General features: G+C 40.9%; 1 protein-coding gene across 2 annotated transcripts in view; it reads left to right on the top strand.

Moving 5' to 3' along the window:
* Positions 1–17,939, top strand: part of tmem117 (transmembrane protein 117) — a 45,563-nt gene that overhangs the window by 23,009 nt on the left and 4,615 nt on the right. For both annotated transcript variants that reach the window (XM_023400344.2, XM_023400345.2), the window contains exons 4-7: positions 9,164–9,263; positions 12,371–12,468; positions 14,411–14,570; positions 17,710–17,839. In XM_023400344.2, the coding sequence (XP_023256112.1) occupies positions 9,164–9,263; positions 12,371–12,468; positions 14,411–14,570; positions 17,710–17,839 (488 nt within the window). The remainder of the gene's footprint in view (positions 1–9,163; positions 9,264–12,370; positions 12,469–14,410; positions 14,571–17,709; positions 17,840–17,939) is intronic.

Below are 17,939 nucleotides of genomic sequence, written 5' to 3' on the forward strand. Positions count from 1 at the left end.
ACTCACACACACACACACCAAACACATATTGCTCACGTCTCACACTTCGCTCAACTTAGCTGTCAGAGCATATATGTGTATGTGGGAGAGTGTGTGTGTGTGTGTGTGTGTGTGTGGCGTGGTAGGATGGGGGCCTGGCATCTGTCTCCCTGCTGTCTCCCTGACCTGATGCTGTATGCTGCCTGTGCCCTTCGCTCATTAATATGCTTTAATTTTCTCTGACCTTTCAGTCCGTCTTGAGCTTGATTTAATTAAAACTAGCGATACGTCCACAAGGAAAGGAGATAAACTCCGCCATCAGGACAGTAAACAATCGCTGATAAGAGCGTGTACATCTTTTTGGATGAGAAGTATTTATTCATGATTAGTCGTGTAACATCAGTTCATCAGAGCCATTATCTCTCAGCTCAGAGAGATTTCCAGACTGTGTAATCTTACACATGTCCAACAGCGCGTTAGCCAATATTTAAACAGCCACTTCCAGGTCAACAGCTATCAACCTGTTACCTGGCTTATGTCATATGAGGGAGAAAAAGCCCTGTCCATCATGGCTCCCCGGGAGCTGTAATCCACACTTGTTACCAAACCCTCACATCTGGGCTATTTGCATTTTAATGTAACTGTCAGATTAAGAGGGGGCTGTTTGTGTGAAGCCAGGGGAGTGTGACCGCCCAGGGAGTTTGACGGGCTTCATGAATGTTCTGTCACGCCGAACAATCCCATTCCGCCATCTTACGGCGGCATTACCAAACGAAATCAGCCCCTAATTAGATGGTGTTATTTAATTAAGACGGCCCAATGCGTGGCGTACACATTAATCATGACTAATTTAGAGAAAGGGGGCTGGTAAAGTATGTGAAGGTGGAGGGAAGAGGGGAGGTAGGGAGTGTGTGTGGGGGAACCACTGAGGAACTGTAGTGAGACTGGGACAGTAAAGCTGTGAAATGATGTCTATACTTCTTCTGTACGTTACTCAGTAGACGCATAAATTGATGGATGTCAGGATGATGGGGGAGGTGGGGGAGGGGGACAACTGAGCTACGGAGGCATGAAGCAGAGAGTGAAAGGGTGGGGCTCAGTGTGTGGATATCTTTGATGAGGAGCAGAGAGTGGTGGATTTGGCATTTGACTACAGTGATACCCTGAGCGGGATTAGACCCCAGCGTGTAAGGGTATTTGCCTTTGTTTTCCGTGATCCTTTGTGCTGCGTGCATTCTAGTCCCCCTCGTCTGTCTGTTTGCTTGTCTGGCACTAAGCTGGGGTAATACCATGGACAAGTGGATTTAAATGACTGAATAAATAGCATGTTGTGGTATGTAGATGACTCCTGTTGCATGCGGGCACACACGGGACTCGCTGCTGCCTACCGTATAGCAGCATTTTCTGTCAACTGGTTCTATGATCTGGGCTTTGCTTAACACTGAAACATGACGAACAAGCTCTCTGTTAGTTTTACATGGATGTAGAGATCCATGCTGCGTAGACAGGTACACATATAGGAAGGTAAATTAAAATGGTGACTAAATTACAGCAGCTCAATTCAATTGAAAAAAAAAAAAAAGAGGGAAAAAAAATTTGAAAGCCACAAGGGTTAATGGCAGTGGCCAATCCATTACTGACCAACAGTTTTCAACAGCACAAGGCACATTATGTCAGAAAGTTTATCTCTGTCTATCTCCACTGGCACTATCTAATAAAGGCACAAAAAATCTCTCTGTGAAACATGTGTAAAACTTTGTCAATATTATCCAGTCTACTCGAAAGTCCACTTTTGACAGTGGAGGTGCTGCTGAACCTTTAGTATTTTCACCGCCGTCAAAGATGGTGGAGTCGTTGCAGAAGGTTGTCTAGGAATATTCTGCTAACGTGAAACTACTGGGCAAATGCTGTTGATTTTGATTTGTGGACAAATTTCCAGCTGCTTCCATCTTGAACCGATTTTACTGATATTGTCAATTTCGGCAGGGAATCGTAAACATGCAAACATCCTTATGTGTGTATCATATGTTGGCCCACGATCACTCTAGTATCACAACACAACTGATTCAGAAGAAAATCACCTTTAATACACCCCACCACTCCACTGGATATACAGTGTTGAGCGCATGTGGTTTTTCAGCACATTTTTCCAACTGTGGGCTAATGTGATTCGCCGATCGACAGAAAATGAATCAACAATTATTTCCGTCAATGATAAATTGTTTTCAAGTAAAAATACCCAGGATTCTCTGGTTCCAGCTTCTCTGCTGTGAGATTTCCTGATTCTCTTTGTCTTACACTGATGCTTGGCTTGTGGGCTGTTGTGATGGTCATTTTTTCATGGTTTTGTAGACCAAATTTATCAAGATAAATCTGCAGGAAAAATCATAATCAGTTGCAGCTCTAAATTACATAATTATGAGGAATTTCTACGTTTAAATATAGCATTTTGTTTGTCGGTTCTGTCCCTAACAATATTTGAGACGCCACCAAAATACCTATCTGAAGACAGTTTTACTATTAGACCTTGATATACCTGTCGCTGCTTGTAAATCGCAGTAGACGTCTTGCAGGTTAGATTAATTGGTCTATCTTCGTCTTCCTCACTCTGCCTCTCTCATATTTACACACACCCACACCTAGTTTCCAATCATATCTCCTGCTGTCTTTCACACTCCTACACATGCACATTACGCCGGTACCTCAAAAATGACTCATTACGTATTTAGCGACTGTTTAGTTAGTGTAAAGCTTTGCCTCTAAAGTAATTTTCTCTTCTCTCAGAGCGTCTCTGAAAACAGACTGCGCTATGTGAAGCAGTGAGGTCGGTCATTTCCTCTCTGCTTATATTATCCTGCTGTTTTCTGGGACAGAGGGGAGGAGGTGGCCCTCCACATACGTCACCGCCACATTAAGAGGAACAGCCGCAGTTGAAAACAATAAACATCACAGCCTTGACAGCGGCATGTGTCCACTGGGAATATACAATATTTGTATTATATTATAGATGTGTGTGTGTATGTGTTGATGTGTTGCAGTAGGACAGATGGATTGTCCACGCATGTGTGCATAGTTTGTGTGTAGCGCCACAAAACTGCACTCCATGCACTCTTGTCATCTCTTCCTTATGTTTCACCATAACAATTAATATCTCTGGTAACATTTCACTTCCATCATTTTAGAGCTCAACACTTTGCATGTCGTGTTCCCTAGTTGAATTAATTTATTGCTGTTTCATGGGCAATTTTTCAAAAAACAAAATAACATTTCATAAAGGATCTCCTGACATTTCTAAATACCAAACATCCTAGAACAGGTTATTCTGAGGCAAATAACAAAAAATACAAACATTTATGTCATCAAAGCAGTTATTTTTCTCACCAGTTGTCTAAAATGATCTTTTAATGTCTAGTGTGTGTGTCTGTGTGTGTGTGTGTGTGTGTGTGTGTGTGTGTGTGTGTTTGATGGGGGAGGGGGAGCAGAGGGTTAGGTATACATATCACTGCCGTTCAGTGATAACCATGTGTTCCTCTATAGCATGCCAATATTTTTCCATCTCTTAAGCATTAGTAGACATTTCAAACATTACTTCTTCTGGGAAAAAAAAGCATTGTCACATAACTGAAAACAAGACCTTTTGGAGATCCATGGTTTTCAAAGGACTGTCCCAATATGTTCGAAGACAAAATGAATGAAGATACCTTTAATAATGAGTACATTTACAAATCTGCAAGTCTTATTTGGGGTGTAATGTATAATAGAGCATACAGAAACCTGGTTATTCATTTCTCTTTTTACGTCATTCTAATATTATGCATGCTTCCGATCATCTGTCTTGGTGCAGGATCGCCTCTGGCCTCACCACAGGAGGATGAACTCAGTTTGGTTTCCAACTGTTTGGACTCAGCTTCATTTACCTTTTTTATCCGCCTTACCTTAACCTATTTTATCTTCTATGATGAAAGATCAGAGTAACACTAAAGTGAATCCTCTGCATCATGACTGACTGTTAATACCATCATTACATTGGTAATTATATTATTTTTCTTTACTGACAAACAACTACGAAACGTGAGATGAGGACGCACCTGCGAACGTGACAGAGAATGACCGGAAACCTGGAGAAAATGTTTTGGATACAATGGTGTCTCAGTTTCAGCTGGGTGTACCCAGGTTTCTGAAAGCAGAATATGGTTTTTACACACGCACAACATAACCAGGTCAGGTGGCGTTATTGTAGAGCGACATATTCCACCAGGGCAGGAGGTCAGGGTGGATCACTGGGTCAACAAAATGTCAGACTTTTTATCTTTTCTTTTGTCTTTTAACCATGACCACGACTGTTCCCTAACCTTAACCAAGTGGTTATTATTGTAGCCATGATGCTGAAAGTCGGCTAACCTCAATGAAGTAGTAATGTTAACTCAAACTTCGATATTTCCCAAAGTCCTTTCTGTGCCTAAACCCTACCAGACCTTCACCTTACCGTTCATCACATCATGAAACAGATTTATTTTTCAGCAGTGATTTATAATAGATTTTGAAGGCTTTGCAGACAAATGATGTTATCCTGTTAGAAAATGTCACCATGTGTAACTTGAAAATGTATTTTGTTGTGTAATCTGGAGGACTTGTTTGGGATACTGGTGTGCATGTAAACTCACTCCTTTTGTCAAGGTACAGGTACTGGTGTTGGACCCTTCTGTCTTTATGGAAAGCTGATAGTGGGAATGGATGACATGATACAGTGCTGTCCAGGATATTGCCTGACGGTATTCACCCCCATCCCTGAGCTGGTGGAATGATAAGGAATGAAGGACTCAATCTCCAGCCAGTTTAATATAATGCACGGCCTGATTCTGTGCTGAGTGATGAATAGAGATTGAGGGTTTAAGTTGCCTTGGGAGATGGTATAGTGATAGTGAAAAGACTGTGTGTGTTGGCAGCTTTATGCTCCCTGGTAACTACTGCTGCTCAGCATTGTACACTGTAAATACGACCTTAGCTACTGTAGTGCACAAAGCGGAGACAGACAATGCATTTCAATGTGGAGCCAGCCAAGGTCAAAATTTGATGTTCTGAATGCATCAAGCCTTTATGGGGCAGAAGAGGTCACTCAGCTGCCACGCTCATTAAATAACTGGCGGTCTGACAGAGAAAACAAGTTTATTAAAGCCAGCATGAAAGCATATAGGTCCAAGTGGACAGTGAAAAAATTAATAGAATCAGGGTATTTGATGACTCAGTGTAGTGAAAGCTCTTTTAGCATGCTGCTTTATAACTTTAATTATCAGGGCTCCCATGGGCCTTGAAAATACTTGAGGACTGTGGGACTTGGGACTTTGATAAAAAAGAAAGTTAAACCATAAATCCTTTTCTTTAAATTGGTGACTATATGGAGTTGTAAAGTGCTTGGTATGACATTGCAAAAATGTTTTTGGCACTAAGCTGCAATGTGGAGTGTTGATGAAATGGGAAAAGCAAAACCTTATGGGTTTTTTTTTATTTTTTATAGGAAAGACCTTTATAGGTTTAGATGTAGTTAAAGATTTACAGGCCCACTCCATTACTGACAGTCCTCTTTCATGTGGCCACAGTAGTAACACATTTAAAGGAATAATCTGCTGTATTTTCATTTCAATGCATTCATCTAGGGCAGGGTGGATGAAATAAATACAGTGATTGTAGTTATTTTTGTCTGATATTAATCATTATATGGCAAATGTACTGTATGTAGAACCACTTAAACAGAAAAACAATCAAACTGATGCTCAATGCATAGAACCCTGTGTCACTATTATTGCATTGTGCTGTATTACACCAAACTCCTCACACAACAGTTAAGAGCAGTAATTTAAAGTCGGTAACTAATTATATTAGGGGTTGATTACAATATATTTTTTGGAAAATGAGAACATTACTTGATCAAGTATTCAATGGTTTTTATTAAGTAAAAATACCAAATATTTGCTGATTTCAGCTGCTAAAACATGAGGATTTGCAGTTTTTGTCAGTGTAAATTGAATTGAATTAGAGCTGGAACAATTATCAATTCATCAAGTGTCAATTGTCAGGTAAGTGACAAGTAATTTGATAATTGAGTAATTAGTAAGTAACTCCAAACATTCATTGATTCCAGCTTCTTAAATGTGAGGATTTGATCTGATTTGATAATAAACTGAATATATTTGGGTTTTGGATTCTTAGTCAAATAAAACAATGAATTTCAGTTCATCACTTTAGCTTCTGAGGTATTAGTATATTATTATATTATATTTAGTATTTTTCACTTTTTTCTTACATTTTTTTGAACACATGATTAATCAATAAACCAAGACTTAAATCTGTAGGTTAATTACTAATGAAAATAATCTTCTTGTAACTCTGAACTGAATATCTTTGGATTTTGGACAGTCAAAGCGGTTATCTTGGGCTTTGGGAAATTCTAACATTTTTCACCATTTAATCATTAGTTGCGGCTTTACATTGCTGTGCCTTATTAAAAATCTCTGACTGTAAAGTGTACAGTGCTGTTCTCTGTGCACTACACCTCATCACTTCAGATTTTTTAGCCCTGCGTATCACCACAATGTTTCAACTGAAAGTCATAAACTTTAATACTAAATTGTTGCCCAGATCTAAGTCTATCACCACTTGATATAAAACAGCATTCCACTTATACGTTATTGCAAAGAACAAATCTGGTGCACGTTAGATGATCCATTTTATGTTAAGAGAAAGTAAAACCCCCGTTTTGACTGGAGTGCATATAGATGGATAAATTATGAACGTGCGCAGCTGAACAGACAAAGAAAAGAGGAGTATCCTCAGAAAATCAAGCTTCATTGAAGCAAAACACGATGACAGAGAGATCCTTGTTCCAACTACAATGAACTATCTCAAACAATCACAATGACTTCTTGGCACCAAAGATGTCACCAAAATCAAAGGACCATGATCTTGCAGGCGTCTCACTTGTTAATGTCAAACCAGAGTAACCTCCGAACTCACAACTCTGTAACCCTGTACCCTCTGTAGCGCAAAATTGTAATTTCTTGCATGTGATTGAACAAGACTTTGAAAGGCATTGAAACGTCCTTGAATATTATGTCTGAACAAGTGTGGGAAACCTGATAACATTCCACAGAGGGTCAAAGCTGGCTGAGCCGGCCGGCTGGCTCCGACACTACCACTGGCTCTGCGATTAAGCCACGGGAGCCATTTTGGGGCTGATTATTCATGGTGCTACTGTACTGATGTTCCACTACACTGAATTCTCTCATTAGGTCACCCGGCTCTAAAGGCCATTAAATTTTCAGTCAGCATGAATAAGTCAGGGAGTTCTGCCTCTGATCATGCAGTGCAAAGAGTCCCCAAACTCATCATAGGTACTCTGCATAAAACAAAACAAAACAAAAAAAAAGGAGCGCAGGGGTAACATTTACTCAATTAAATATGTGAGAAGGGCAGGGGTTGGCAGCAGGGTAGTTTTTTTAGATTTAAAGCCTAGCATGTGGTGCCAGACAGCATTTCCAGAAGTATCGATTAGAATTTTGCTGCGGGTAAATGACCCCCAATGGGATCTCCTTGGTAACTGGAGCGGTGCCAAGCCACTGAATGTCTAACTGACTTAATGCAGATATAAATCGCCGTTCCAATCAAGGCCATTTTATTTGCGGGCTTGAGTGGGGCAATACGTCACCCGCGGTACTGCACGTTTCCGTCAATAAAATCCTGTCAAAACTGTTAAACGCATGCTGCGTTGATGACATATGATTTATAATGTTTCCTTCCAGGGAAGAGTATTTGTTGCACAAATGCAGGGAACAGGTAGTTGAAAACTGTTGGCATTTTGGGTCACTGACTTGCCACAATTAATCATGGTTGTTCTGTATTGCCTGTGAGCATTTATTATGCTTTTCAGATCTGGACTTCCAATGTGAAAAGGCACGAGCAATTAGCATTAATTAAAAATGAAGACCTATTAAAGCTGCGACATTAACTAATAGCTTAAAAGGATTACCCTTCACTGCTTTTGAACAGATTGTTTAAACTTGTATGACAACGACTCATTTACAAGAGAATAGTGCGCGGAATGGAGCTCCTAATGCAATCAGCTAAAGGATTAAATGAACCAGGCACCAGCAGGGTTGCAGGCGAGATATTTCCAGAGCTGTCTGTGCAACAGAAATGTTTTTTTATTGGTGTTTGCTGGTGGCCAGAAAATGACCAGAGAAAACAAAGACGAATGGAGTCATTGACTTCAAATACGACCCCTTGAAAGCACAGCCAGAGCGGTATCCATCGCCATCTATTATATTCATGAGTGTGACCTGCGGGGGGTGGGAAGAGGCTGGAGGGGGAGGTGATAGGCGCCCACCTGCTCCACTCAGCCTCTAAGACACTTGCTGCCAGGAGATCAAACAGGCCTCCTCGCTCTCCTCTGTTCTCCTCCTCTCTCCCCGGCACAAGTCCCATATAGGAGGCGACTGACCCACTTTTCCTCCCTACCCGTGCTATTACCTGGAGAAAATGGAGTGATGTGGTGGGTGGGTGGGTAGGTGGGTTTGTGGGGCTGAACAAAAGCTTCTCATCTTCACTTACTGTACAGAGATGAAGGCGTAACTAGGACTCGAAAGAAAGCATGTCATTTCTTGTCAGATACTATTGCATGCGAGATTGTTTCTCTAATGGTGTGTCTTGACCTAGTCTATGTTTCGCTTCTGTGCTGCTGCAGTTGATGTTAAGCGAGCTCGCTCAGATCCAGTGCATTAACAGGAGGGATCTCATTGAGTTGGCAGTGTTGATTTGAAATCAACTAGACACGAGACAAATTTGCCAAACAAATGGATAATTTGCCAAACACTGCAGGACCAAATGGAAGTGGTGATACTGCATAAATTCCATTGCACTGCTGTAAATTGTTTACAGTCCTCGGGGCTTTATGGAAGGTAGACCCATCGCTCATTGTTTTCACCGGATTGATATTGATTAACTCTGACAGCTAGCATCATGATACTTAGCAGCAGTGACCATTTTCTCTTTCGACCTCCACTGACTCTTCCTCCGTTGGCTCTTTTTGTCAGTCCTCTTTTCTCCTTCCTTTTCTTTCTCCCTTTACTACCCTCATAACACACGCTACATTTTTTATGTCCTTTTCAGTCTTGGTCTTCTTCCCTTGCAGGCCTCACATGGTGACAGAGTACATGGGCATCAGGAATGAGAGTTTTATGAAGATTGCTGCAGTGGGGACGTGGATGGGAGACTTTGTCACTGCTTGGATGGTGAGATTCCAACTCTTATGTAGCCTCAACATTAGAGAAGTTTGCATTTATGAAGGGAGAGATTTCATTTTATATCACAGAAGTCAGACATTTGAATTTTAGTCCTGCATTATTAAAAACACGTTAACATAAAATAATACTTTTAGCCGTGCTGGCAGCAGAGTGTGATAACTTGCAGATATTTCCGTTCCAAGGATAAAAGTGAGTGTTTTTTTTTTTTTTTTTCAAAGTTAACAAAATATCTCAAGCGGCTGCAGTTAATACCCATCAAGATGCCACGTTACAAATGCATATATAATATACTAATTATACCAACATATACCAACATACTAAATGCATTTTTCTTAAATGTTAAATGTTGTCTTAACGCATGTGTGTTAAATGTGCATGTGTAAGACTGATGACTCTTTTACTGCAAACCAAATTAACCTACAGGTACAAATAAAGTTACCTACCTACAGCTGCGCTTGAGAACTTGAACTGTGAAAATAAACTAGAGTCTAAAATTAGCAAAATCTTGATTCAAATCGAGAAATATCTGATTAAAGAATGTAAACAAGTTCAGTTGTGTCACCAGAAAAAATATGTTGCTAAGTTTCAGTAGGTGACAGTTTTCAATACTGGTGAGGGTTTGATACCAAGCCCTAGCTTAAAGTTAACATGTTGCTTGCATGCTAAATGTTTTATGCTTAACATCAGCGTGTTAGCATTCAGTGACAATTAGTTGTAGTAGTTACTAGCTAGCTGTAGGTATGGTAAATGCCATGAAGCTAATGTTACATTAGCAGCCTGTGCAGTAGACATGTCATATTGTATTTACCATAATTACCAAGATGGAAATAGCATTCCCATAAACATCCAAATCATAGTTAGACATTTTTGTAAAGGCTCTAATGTGAGGGTTGGTGTTTAATAATATTGAAAGTGACTGAAAAAGCGAACACACATGGCTGCCTTACATCAGTTCTGTCCATGCACAGAATTTAACCTTCACATGGCTAACTGCAGCCATCTTGAGTTGTCCGATGAGATGACGCTTGCATAGCATAAACAGGGAATTCTTTCCAATCACTACTATTCATCCCATGTGATGTGAACGTGGCATTAGGCTGATGAAAGTAAAGCTCGTCTGACAATGCAGAGCCAAGCTTCTAAACTGTAGATATCCCTTTATGCAGCCTTTTGAATTAGCTGGTCAGCAATAGTAGCTTTCTGGCCTGACCTGAAATTCTTTACCAACTGGTGGTAAAGAAAGTATAGCATTTATACAGCCACAGTTTTTCTTTCTCGATTGTAATAAGCCTTGCAGTGCCGCAAGACGTGGACGTGTTGCTCTAATATACTTATTAATACACTATATTCAGATCATATTTATGACCATATAAAATCAAGGTGAACGCGGTTGAAGCCATTCTTCACTCACTCATCTAATTTCTAGGTCAGGTGTATCCCCTCAGCCATTACAAGGCACACAGTTAGAGCCCTCTACACCAATCCAATTCAATCTGCTACCAAATCCTTAGAGTAACATGTGCCTGTGATCTAAGGAGGGTCAGAGGAAACAATGGATACACAGGGAGGGACAGAGTATATTGGAGGAGAAACCTACCTCTGTTCATTTGTCAACATAAAGCGAGGAGGAGAGCTCCAGCGGGAGTGGACTACCTGTGGTGGGAGGAGTGGGGCACTGACACCGGCATGCACACAGCTGAGACAACTTGACAAGCTCCCTCACCGGTCACATTAGTATTCTACAGTACATACTGCAGAGAAAGAGAGAGGGTGGAAGGAGAGACAGGAGGAGTAAGAAACAGAGGTGAAGGCGAAAAGGAAATGGGCAAGTCTGTTTGGGGGGGGGGTTGCAAGTGAGAAGGTGAATCAGGGAGACAGAAATGTGTGTGTGTGTGTGTGTGTATTTGGCCCTGAGTTTTTTGTTGTTTTTTTTCTTATGAGAGAAAGTTAGACCATGGCAAAGTGCTGATTCCAGGAATTACTCGCTAGGTTTTTTTTTTTACATTCGATTAATTCAACAAGGCACTTTGAAGATGACCTCTGTGTCTCCTATGCATAGCAGATTTCCAGTGTGTCTTCACCAGATGAGTGGACAGGAAGCGTCTGTTTTTGCAGTGCTGTAGCGCCAGAAACATCCCATAGATTGCCTGATTCACATTCTTTTTCCAACATGAGCGAGCTACAGTCTCTGCAGTGAGGCGCTTTATTGACAAATTGACCTTGCCTCTGCAGTCGCTCCACACAAAGAATATAGAGGGAATTTTTATATTTGGGCAAAAGAAAAAAAAAAGCTCTTTGATACAACTCTGAATCCATAGAAGAAAATCTACTGGTGAATTCTCTTAATGACATTAAAGTTGACAGTGTGAAAACATTATCGCTAACTGAGAAAAGAAGTGGAAAGACAGGCACGACCACAACATTAATAATGAAACAAGCAAATAATTATAGATGGTAATCACAGTCTCATTACTATTTAATCACAGAAGAAGTGTTATTCAATGTAGTTATTCAAGGTTTAAATTTAAATAGCCATATAGCTATATTTCTAATGTGTGTTTAAAACTCTGCATCATTTAGCATTATTTATTATTTAGCATTTGTAATTAAAAATGCATATAATTAAAAATGTATTGGTTTTTATATACTTAACACTGTATCTAAAAACCTGTTAATGATTTGTTGTTTCTTTTTTGGTTCACATGTGATTATATGGCCAAAAGTATGTGGACATGCAAATGCACACCCATATCTGGTTGTTGAAGATCTCATTCCGAAACCTTTGGGCATTATTGTGCCGTTATGACAGCCTCCCTTCTGCTGGGAAATGCTTTCTACAAGGCTTTTGGGACCTGGCTGCAGGGATTTACTCCCATTCAGTCACTAGAGCATTAGTGAGGTCAGGCGCAGATGTTCGGAGATGTGACCTGGCTCACGGTCAGCATGCCAGTTCATCCCAAAGGTGGTGGATAGGTTTTACTGTGTTACTTTTGAACAGAGCTCGAGTAACTGTTTTTCTTGTTTCCAGTATGAATGCTTAGCTACAATAAACTGTTTTATAGATGAATCTCCTCTACATCCTTTCATTTCTGAAGGTTACAGATATGATGCTCCAGGATCAGCACTACCCAGACTGGGGCAAAGCAGCCAGAAGATTCTGGAAACAAGGCAACAACCGGATTGTTCTCTTCTGGTACATTGTCTCCTTCTCTGACTACATGTGCATGACAAGACTTACTACTTACTAGCTCACTAAATGCCTTATATATTCCTACGAGGCTGTGTGTGCATGCATATGTGTGTGATATGTGTTCTCTCCAGCCCGTTGCAGGGTAACACGCAGTCAATAGCCGTGTTAATCTTCCCTCACTCAGTGTCAGCACCTTTAATTAGAAGAACAGGGTGAAAATCAATGGACACAGCAAGGTCGCGGGGCGAACCGTGGCCCTGCATTTTCCTTTTCGCACTACAAGCTGTGACCCTTAAATAACTGCTAAACAAATGCTGCAAAGCATGTCTGATATGCCCATTATTAGAAAGCCAAGTAGAATTGTTCCCTGTTCAGATGTAATACAGCACCAGTGCACGGTCCCAGCGGTGTTCTTTCACCAGTGGCTCAGTGCTGTCAGTCAAATACGACATGCAAACGCCTTTGCCAGTGGTTCATTTTAGGGTCACAGCGAGAAGTAAAAGGACGTGTGAGGAAGAGGATACGGTTGAAACAGTTTGACATCTGTTTGATATGTACACAGAGAGCTCGCGACACAAGACATCTCACACTTCAAAATTGGCTGCAGTGTTTAACATTTCCATTCGCAGAATTGATTCACCTGCGATTAGAATGCAAGCAGACAAACTGTTCTGTGACTTTTTCTGCAGCCCTTCATTTTATTGATGGATGCCCCGACTCGCTCCGTCACGATCAATGCCGGATTTGACGAGCTATCATTTGGAATTCAGAGCTTGAAATATGATTGACAAATGTGTCACTGGATATATCTTGTCAATATGCGTTGAAGGGTTTGTGGCAGTTAATAAAGGACAGCGCCAAAAGTCGGGCTTTGCTACGAAAAAGAATCCTAACGTGGAATAATAAAAACCCTCAAAAATTTCTCTCCCTAACAGCTGAAGTGGTTTAAGAGCTGGCACGCACTATCTGCAATGCAGCCGGCCGCTGTGTGGTGTGAGAATGCACACACCACCACAGTAATCACTGTGTGACATTGAGACAGAACACACAGCAGAGAATAACACTAGCCTTCACCAGTGTGCCTGTTGTGAGAAACGTCCTAGTAAACAGTGAATGCAGAATTACTGCAATGTGACATGAACAAAAATCACACATGGTGAAAGAATGCAGGGGGAAAAAAAAAACCCCACAACAATCAAAATGGAATTTGAATGAAATATTTTGGCTCGTGTTAAATATGTAAATCAATATGTATGCAGTAGCGCTTTTGAATTGCATTGTCTCTGCATCCACGAACAGACAAACACGCAGACACAGTTTTCCTCTGTACACATTCGTCATCCTGGAAGCTTTATCTGCTGCTATTTTTCAAATCCAGGTAAAATTGTTGTTCAATACGTTGTAGAGTCTATGAAAAGAGAAAGTGAATAGTGCTTGATTTATCTCCTCGTGTAATTGACGTCGGGGGGTTGTTTGTCTTCCGAGATATACAATACCAACTGTGCGCCTCATCTAGATTGGAAGTTTTGAAATTATAAATGTGTTTTTCTCAAGGTCTTGACCTTTTTAATGCACATCGTTCATAGATTTATCTCCTCTCCTTCCTTTTCTTTCATTCCTTTTTCTTCCTGTCCTATCCTTTTTTCTTCTCTCCTTCCCTTCCTTTCTCTCTCCTCTCATTGCCTCTCTTCTCTTCGCCATTCCTTTTTTCTTTCCTACTGTCCTTCATCTATCTGTTTTGTTTTTCTTCTCTTTTTCTCTCCGCTCCTCTTTTTCGTCCCTTTTTTTTTGTCCCTTCACCTTGTCTCTCCCCTTTCCTTCTTTACTTCCTCTCCCTTTTTTTTTCTTCATCCTGTCCTCTACTCTGTTTCATTTTCCTTTCCTTCCTCTCATGTCATTCTTTTCCCTCTCCTCTCCTCTTCTCTCCTCTCCTCTCCTCTCACAGGACAGTGCTCATCTCTCTGACGTCAGTGGTGGTTCTGGTCATCAGTACCGACTGGATCAGCTGGGACAACCTGAACCGTGGCTTCCTGCCCAGCGATGAGGTCTCCAGAGCTTTCCTGGCCTCCTTCATCTTGGTCTTCGACCTTCTCATTGTCATGCAGGTATACCGCTCCCCTGTGGCCAATTAAAAAAAAACAAAAAAAACACGGAGCTGGGACGTCTCTTGGCTTAGTCTCCTACCCATCTTGCCAGTTCCTCCTCCTTCTCCCCTCCCCCCACATTCACCAATGGGGCACTGCGGCACAGAGCAGCGAGAGGGATGTTTGATCAGTCTCAGCTGGCATGGACACAAACGCACGCACATATTCACCAGCACATATAGAGATATACAAACTGTTGTTTACTCCTTTACATCTCTTCACTTTCAGTCCCTCCATCCCTCTTTCCCAGACCTCAGCCATGAACTCACCCTTTCCTCCCGCACTCCCTTGTGAGCCAAGTTTATTTTCTTTAATGATGAGTCACAAGATTGGAGTTTTTCTCAGTCCCCCCCCACCACCCCTCCTTCTCTTTTTTCCCACCCAATGTTCTCACTCCCACAGGAGATTGTACATCAATAAAGCCTGTGTCAGTGGCTCATGAATATGTAAATGTGTTTGTCTGGGCAAAAAAACACAGAACTGTGTATTGAGGAGAAAAAGGGTGGGAAAAAGCTTTTTTTTTTTTTTTTTTTTCATGCCTGCTAGCCAGGAGCCAGAACCGCAGGCCAATCATGTATGTGGTTTGACTGCAAGCCTAATTCAACACGGCTCAGCTCCTCCAAATGCTTAATGAACATATTTCACTTGGCCTTGTTGGTGGGTATTAGTGGACTCGTTGCAAGACTAATATTTGGTATCCCCCAAATATAAGTTTCTACTCTGTTGATTATGCTAATTACTCAGAGCCTGCAATTGCATGGGAGAACATCTTCTAGTGTTACAAATACACCACTCCACAGAAACCTGGCAAGAACACCATTGTAATTCCTATGGTAATATGTACTATAGAACAACTGTATCACTAAAAGTGATTCCTCGACTCACTTATTGAAACAATTCATTACTTTAAGGAGGGCTCCTTGCTGCTCTTGGCAGTAATTACTTCGCACTGTGGTGTTTCTCTCATTCATTTACCCAATTATTGTGATTATGCAGATATATAGAAAAGGCTCAGCCCCACAGCTTTTACCCACCAGAGATGATGGTGTCTTGCTGAGGCCAGCTTTTCCAGCTTCCCAACCGTATCACCTCCTGTTTCCAGCCACAGACCTGATGTAACATGAAGTGCCTATTTTGACATCTCCGTTTGACTCCCCGAGCCACTCTGGACACGCGACTCCCTCTCTCCCTTTAACTCGGCGGTATATATCATTCATTACTCGCATAGATTTGTTTATGACGGGCCCTTCTCATTTTCTGCGCAGTGTACAGCAAGCACATTTACTACAGTTATTTATGAGTCGAGTTGGCTCACGCCCGTGAAAAGGGCCCATCCACTGGCGGGGCGGCCGTCACTGCGTTCCACCAGTCAATAAAAATTCCACCACCACCGCCCTCCCAACAGCTTCATTCACCTCCATCTTGGAGCACAGGGTGCCATAGTTAATCTCTTACCTCCTTGAGAAAAGATGGATGTTGTTGTTCTCAAACTAATTAATGCCCCAATTAATGACCTGTCTGGATTTGCCTTCAAGCTGGGTCTTACTTTCTTTTTCTTTTTTTTTTATACTTATGTGTATAGTTGTACTATTTCTGTCCTCTGTGTATATGTATATCCACATTTACATATGTAGATAATTCGCTGATACACTCTGCCAGTTTACTCTTCCTATATACGTTACAGAGACTCATTATTTTGTGGGAGGGAGGCCTGGCTTAAATGCCATGCCTGTTAGTGCTATAGCAACACATACTGCAGCTATGGAAGAGGAGAGAAGGACTTAATTAATATCCAGGGGGCCATCACCAAGCTGTTATGCTCTTCATAGATATCGGCATGGGAGACTCTGATTCACATGAGGATATAGTGAAAGCAGACATGGGGTAATCTCATGCAGCAAGACACTTTGTGCAAATAACAGGAACAGGAAAGGGGGAATGTAATCTGAAAAAAGTGGAATTATGCGTCTTATTTTTTTTTTCCACTAATAGAGATGACAAAAACTAATTTGTGAGCTTATTAAATCGGCCCAGTAGAAAGAAAGAATTAAAAAAATATTTTAATTTTCCTCTCCCCATCAGTCTGTGTGTGATTTTCATCCGTGTTCACCATTTATTTACAGGCTTTCATAATGCAAAGTAAACAGTTACAGTTACATAAGTTAAAGGACACAAAAATATAAGTAGTAGCTAAGAAAAAGGTAAACTATATTTTTTACTGGCATTAGTAAAAAATAAGCAACTACGGCATTAATGTACAATAATAGACTTTTTTAATGAAGGAACCATTTCCAGCATCAGATATCACAAAGTTAACCCTTAATATATTTACATTAATTATAGATTTTTGGGAAAAAAAATGTATGAATTCTAATTGAAAATACATGAATTGTTACCTTAAATTGGAGGCTGTAGTTTTAAAGCTTACAGAACCTTTTTGATTTCCTGTATCCTGAAAACAACCAGGTCATGTACAGGATTTCTTTTGGATAAACTGAATGATTAACCATCCCTCTCAAACTTCAACAAGTAACAAAAAAATACATTTTCACAAAGCTGTAAGAATGAAAAGTTGACATTTTGAAGATACATGGTTTTCACAGGACAGAGATGTTTTGAGAAACTCTCTAAATTTTCTTGCCACGTGTCCACTACCTCACTGATAATAGTGCATGCTTTAGCTGACAGCCACTGGCCACCAAATATAACCACATAATAGCAAAAAAAAAAAAAAAAAAAAGCTAAGTGACACCACAGGGCTTCACAGCTTCTAAATGTCAGTTTGGGGTGCCTGTTGATGTGTTTTGACGTGTTGAAATCCCAGTGCACATTGGTACACTCCACAAGCCTGTAAACACAAAGTGTAGTGTGGAGTCCTCAGCGGCCAGCACCATGTTTGACCTCCAGTCAGTGTATGAAGAGACTCCACAGAGACCTAATAACAGCTAATACGAGAGAGTTCAGTGAAGTGTTGGACATCCAATAAAGCACGACGCATGGCTGACATTGCTCATGTCGGTGCGTTTATTTAAATGTGTTCAGTTTTCTTCAGCTCAGGCTACAATATCACAGTTGCAAGCTAAATGTGTTTATTTTCCAGGACTGGGAGTTCCCTCACTTCATGGGTGACCTGGATATGAATCTACCAGGAATGTCAACAACACACGTGAAGGTCAAGCTTCCTGTCTGCAAGCGTGTCTTTAAAGAGGAGTACCACATTCATATCACAGGTACAGCTGCTGCACACACGGAGCAGGGTCGTCTCATTGTTTCAAGAGGAAGTGCATCGAACTTTCCCAAACAGTTTCTCAACACCTTTGCTCGTGAGCT

The sequence above is a fragment of the Seriola lalandi genome, unplaced genomic scaffold, assembly GCF_002814215.2.
Source record: "Seriola lalandi dorsalis isolate HSWRI2012SDOR001 ecotype SW California unplaced genomic scaffold, Sedor1 jcf7180002052274, whole genome shotgun sequence".
NCBI classification, from domain to species: domain Eukaryota; kingdom Metazoa; phylum Chordata; class Actinopteri; order Carangiformes; family Carangidae; genus Seriola; species Seriola lalandi.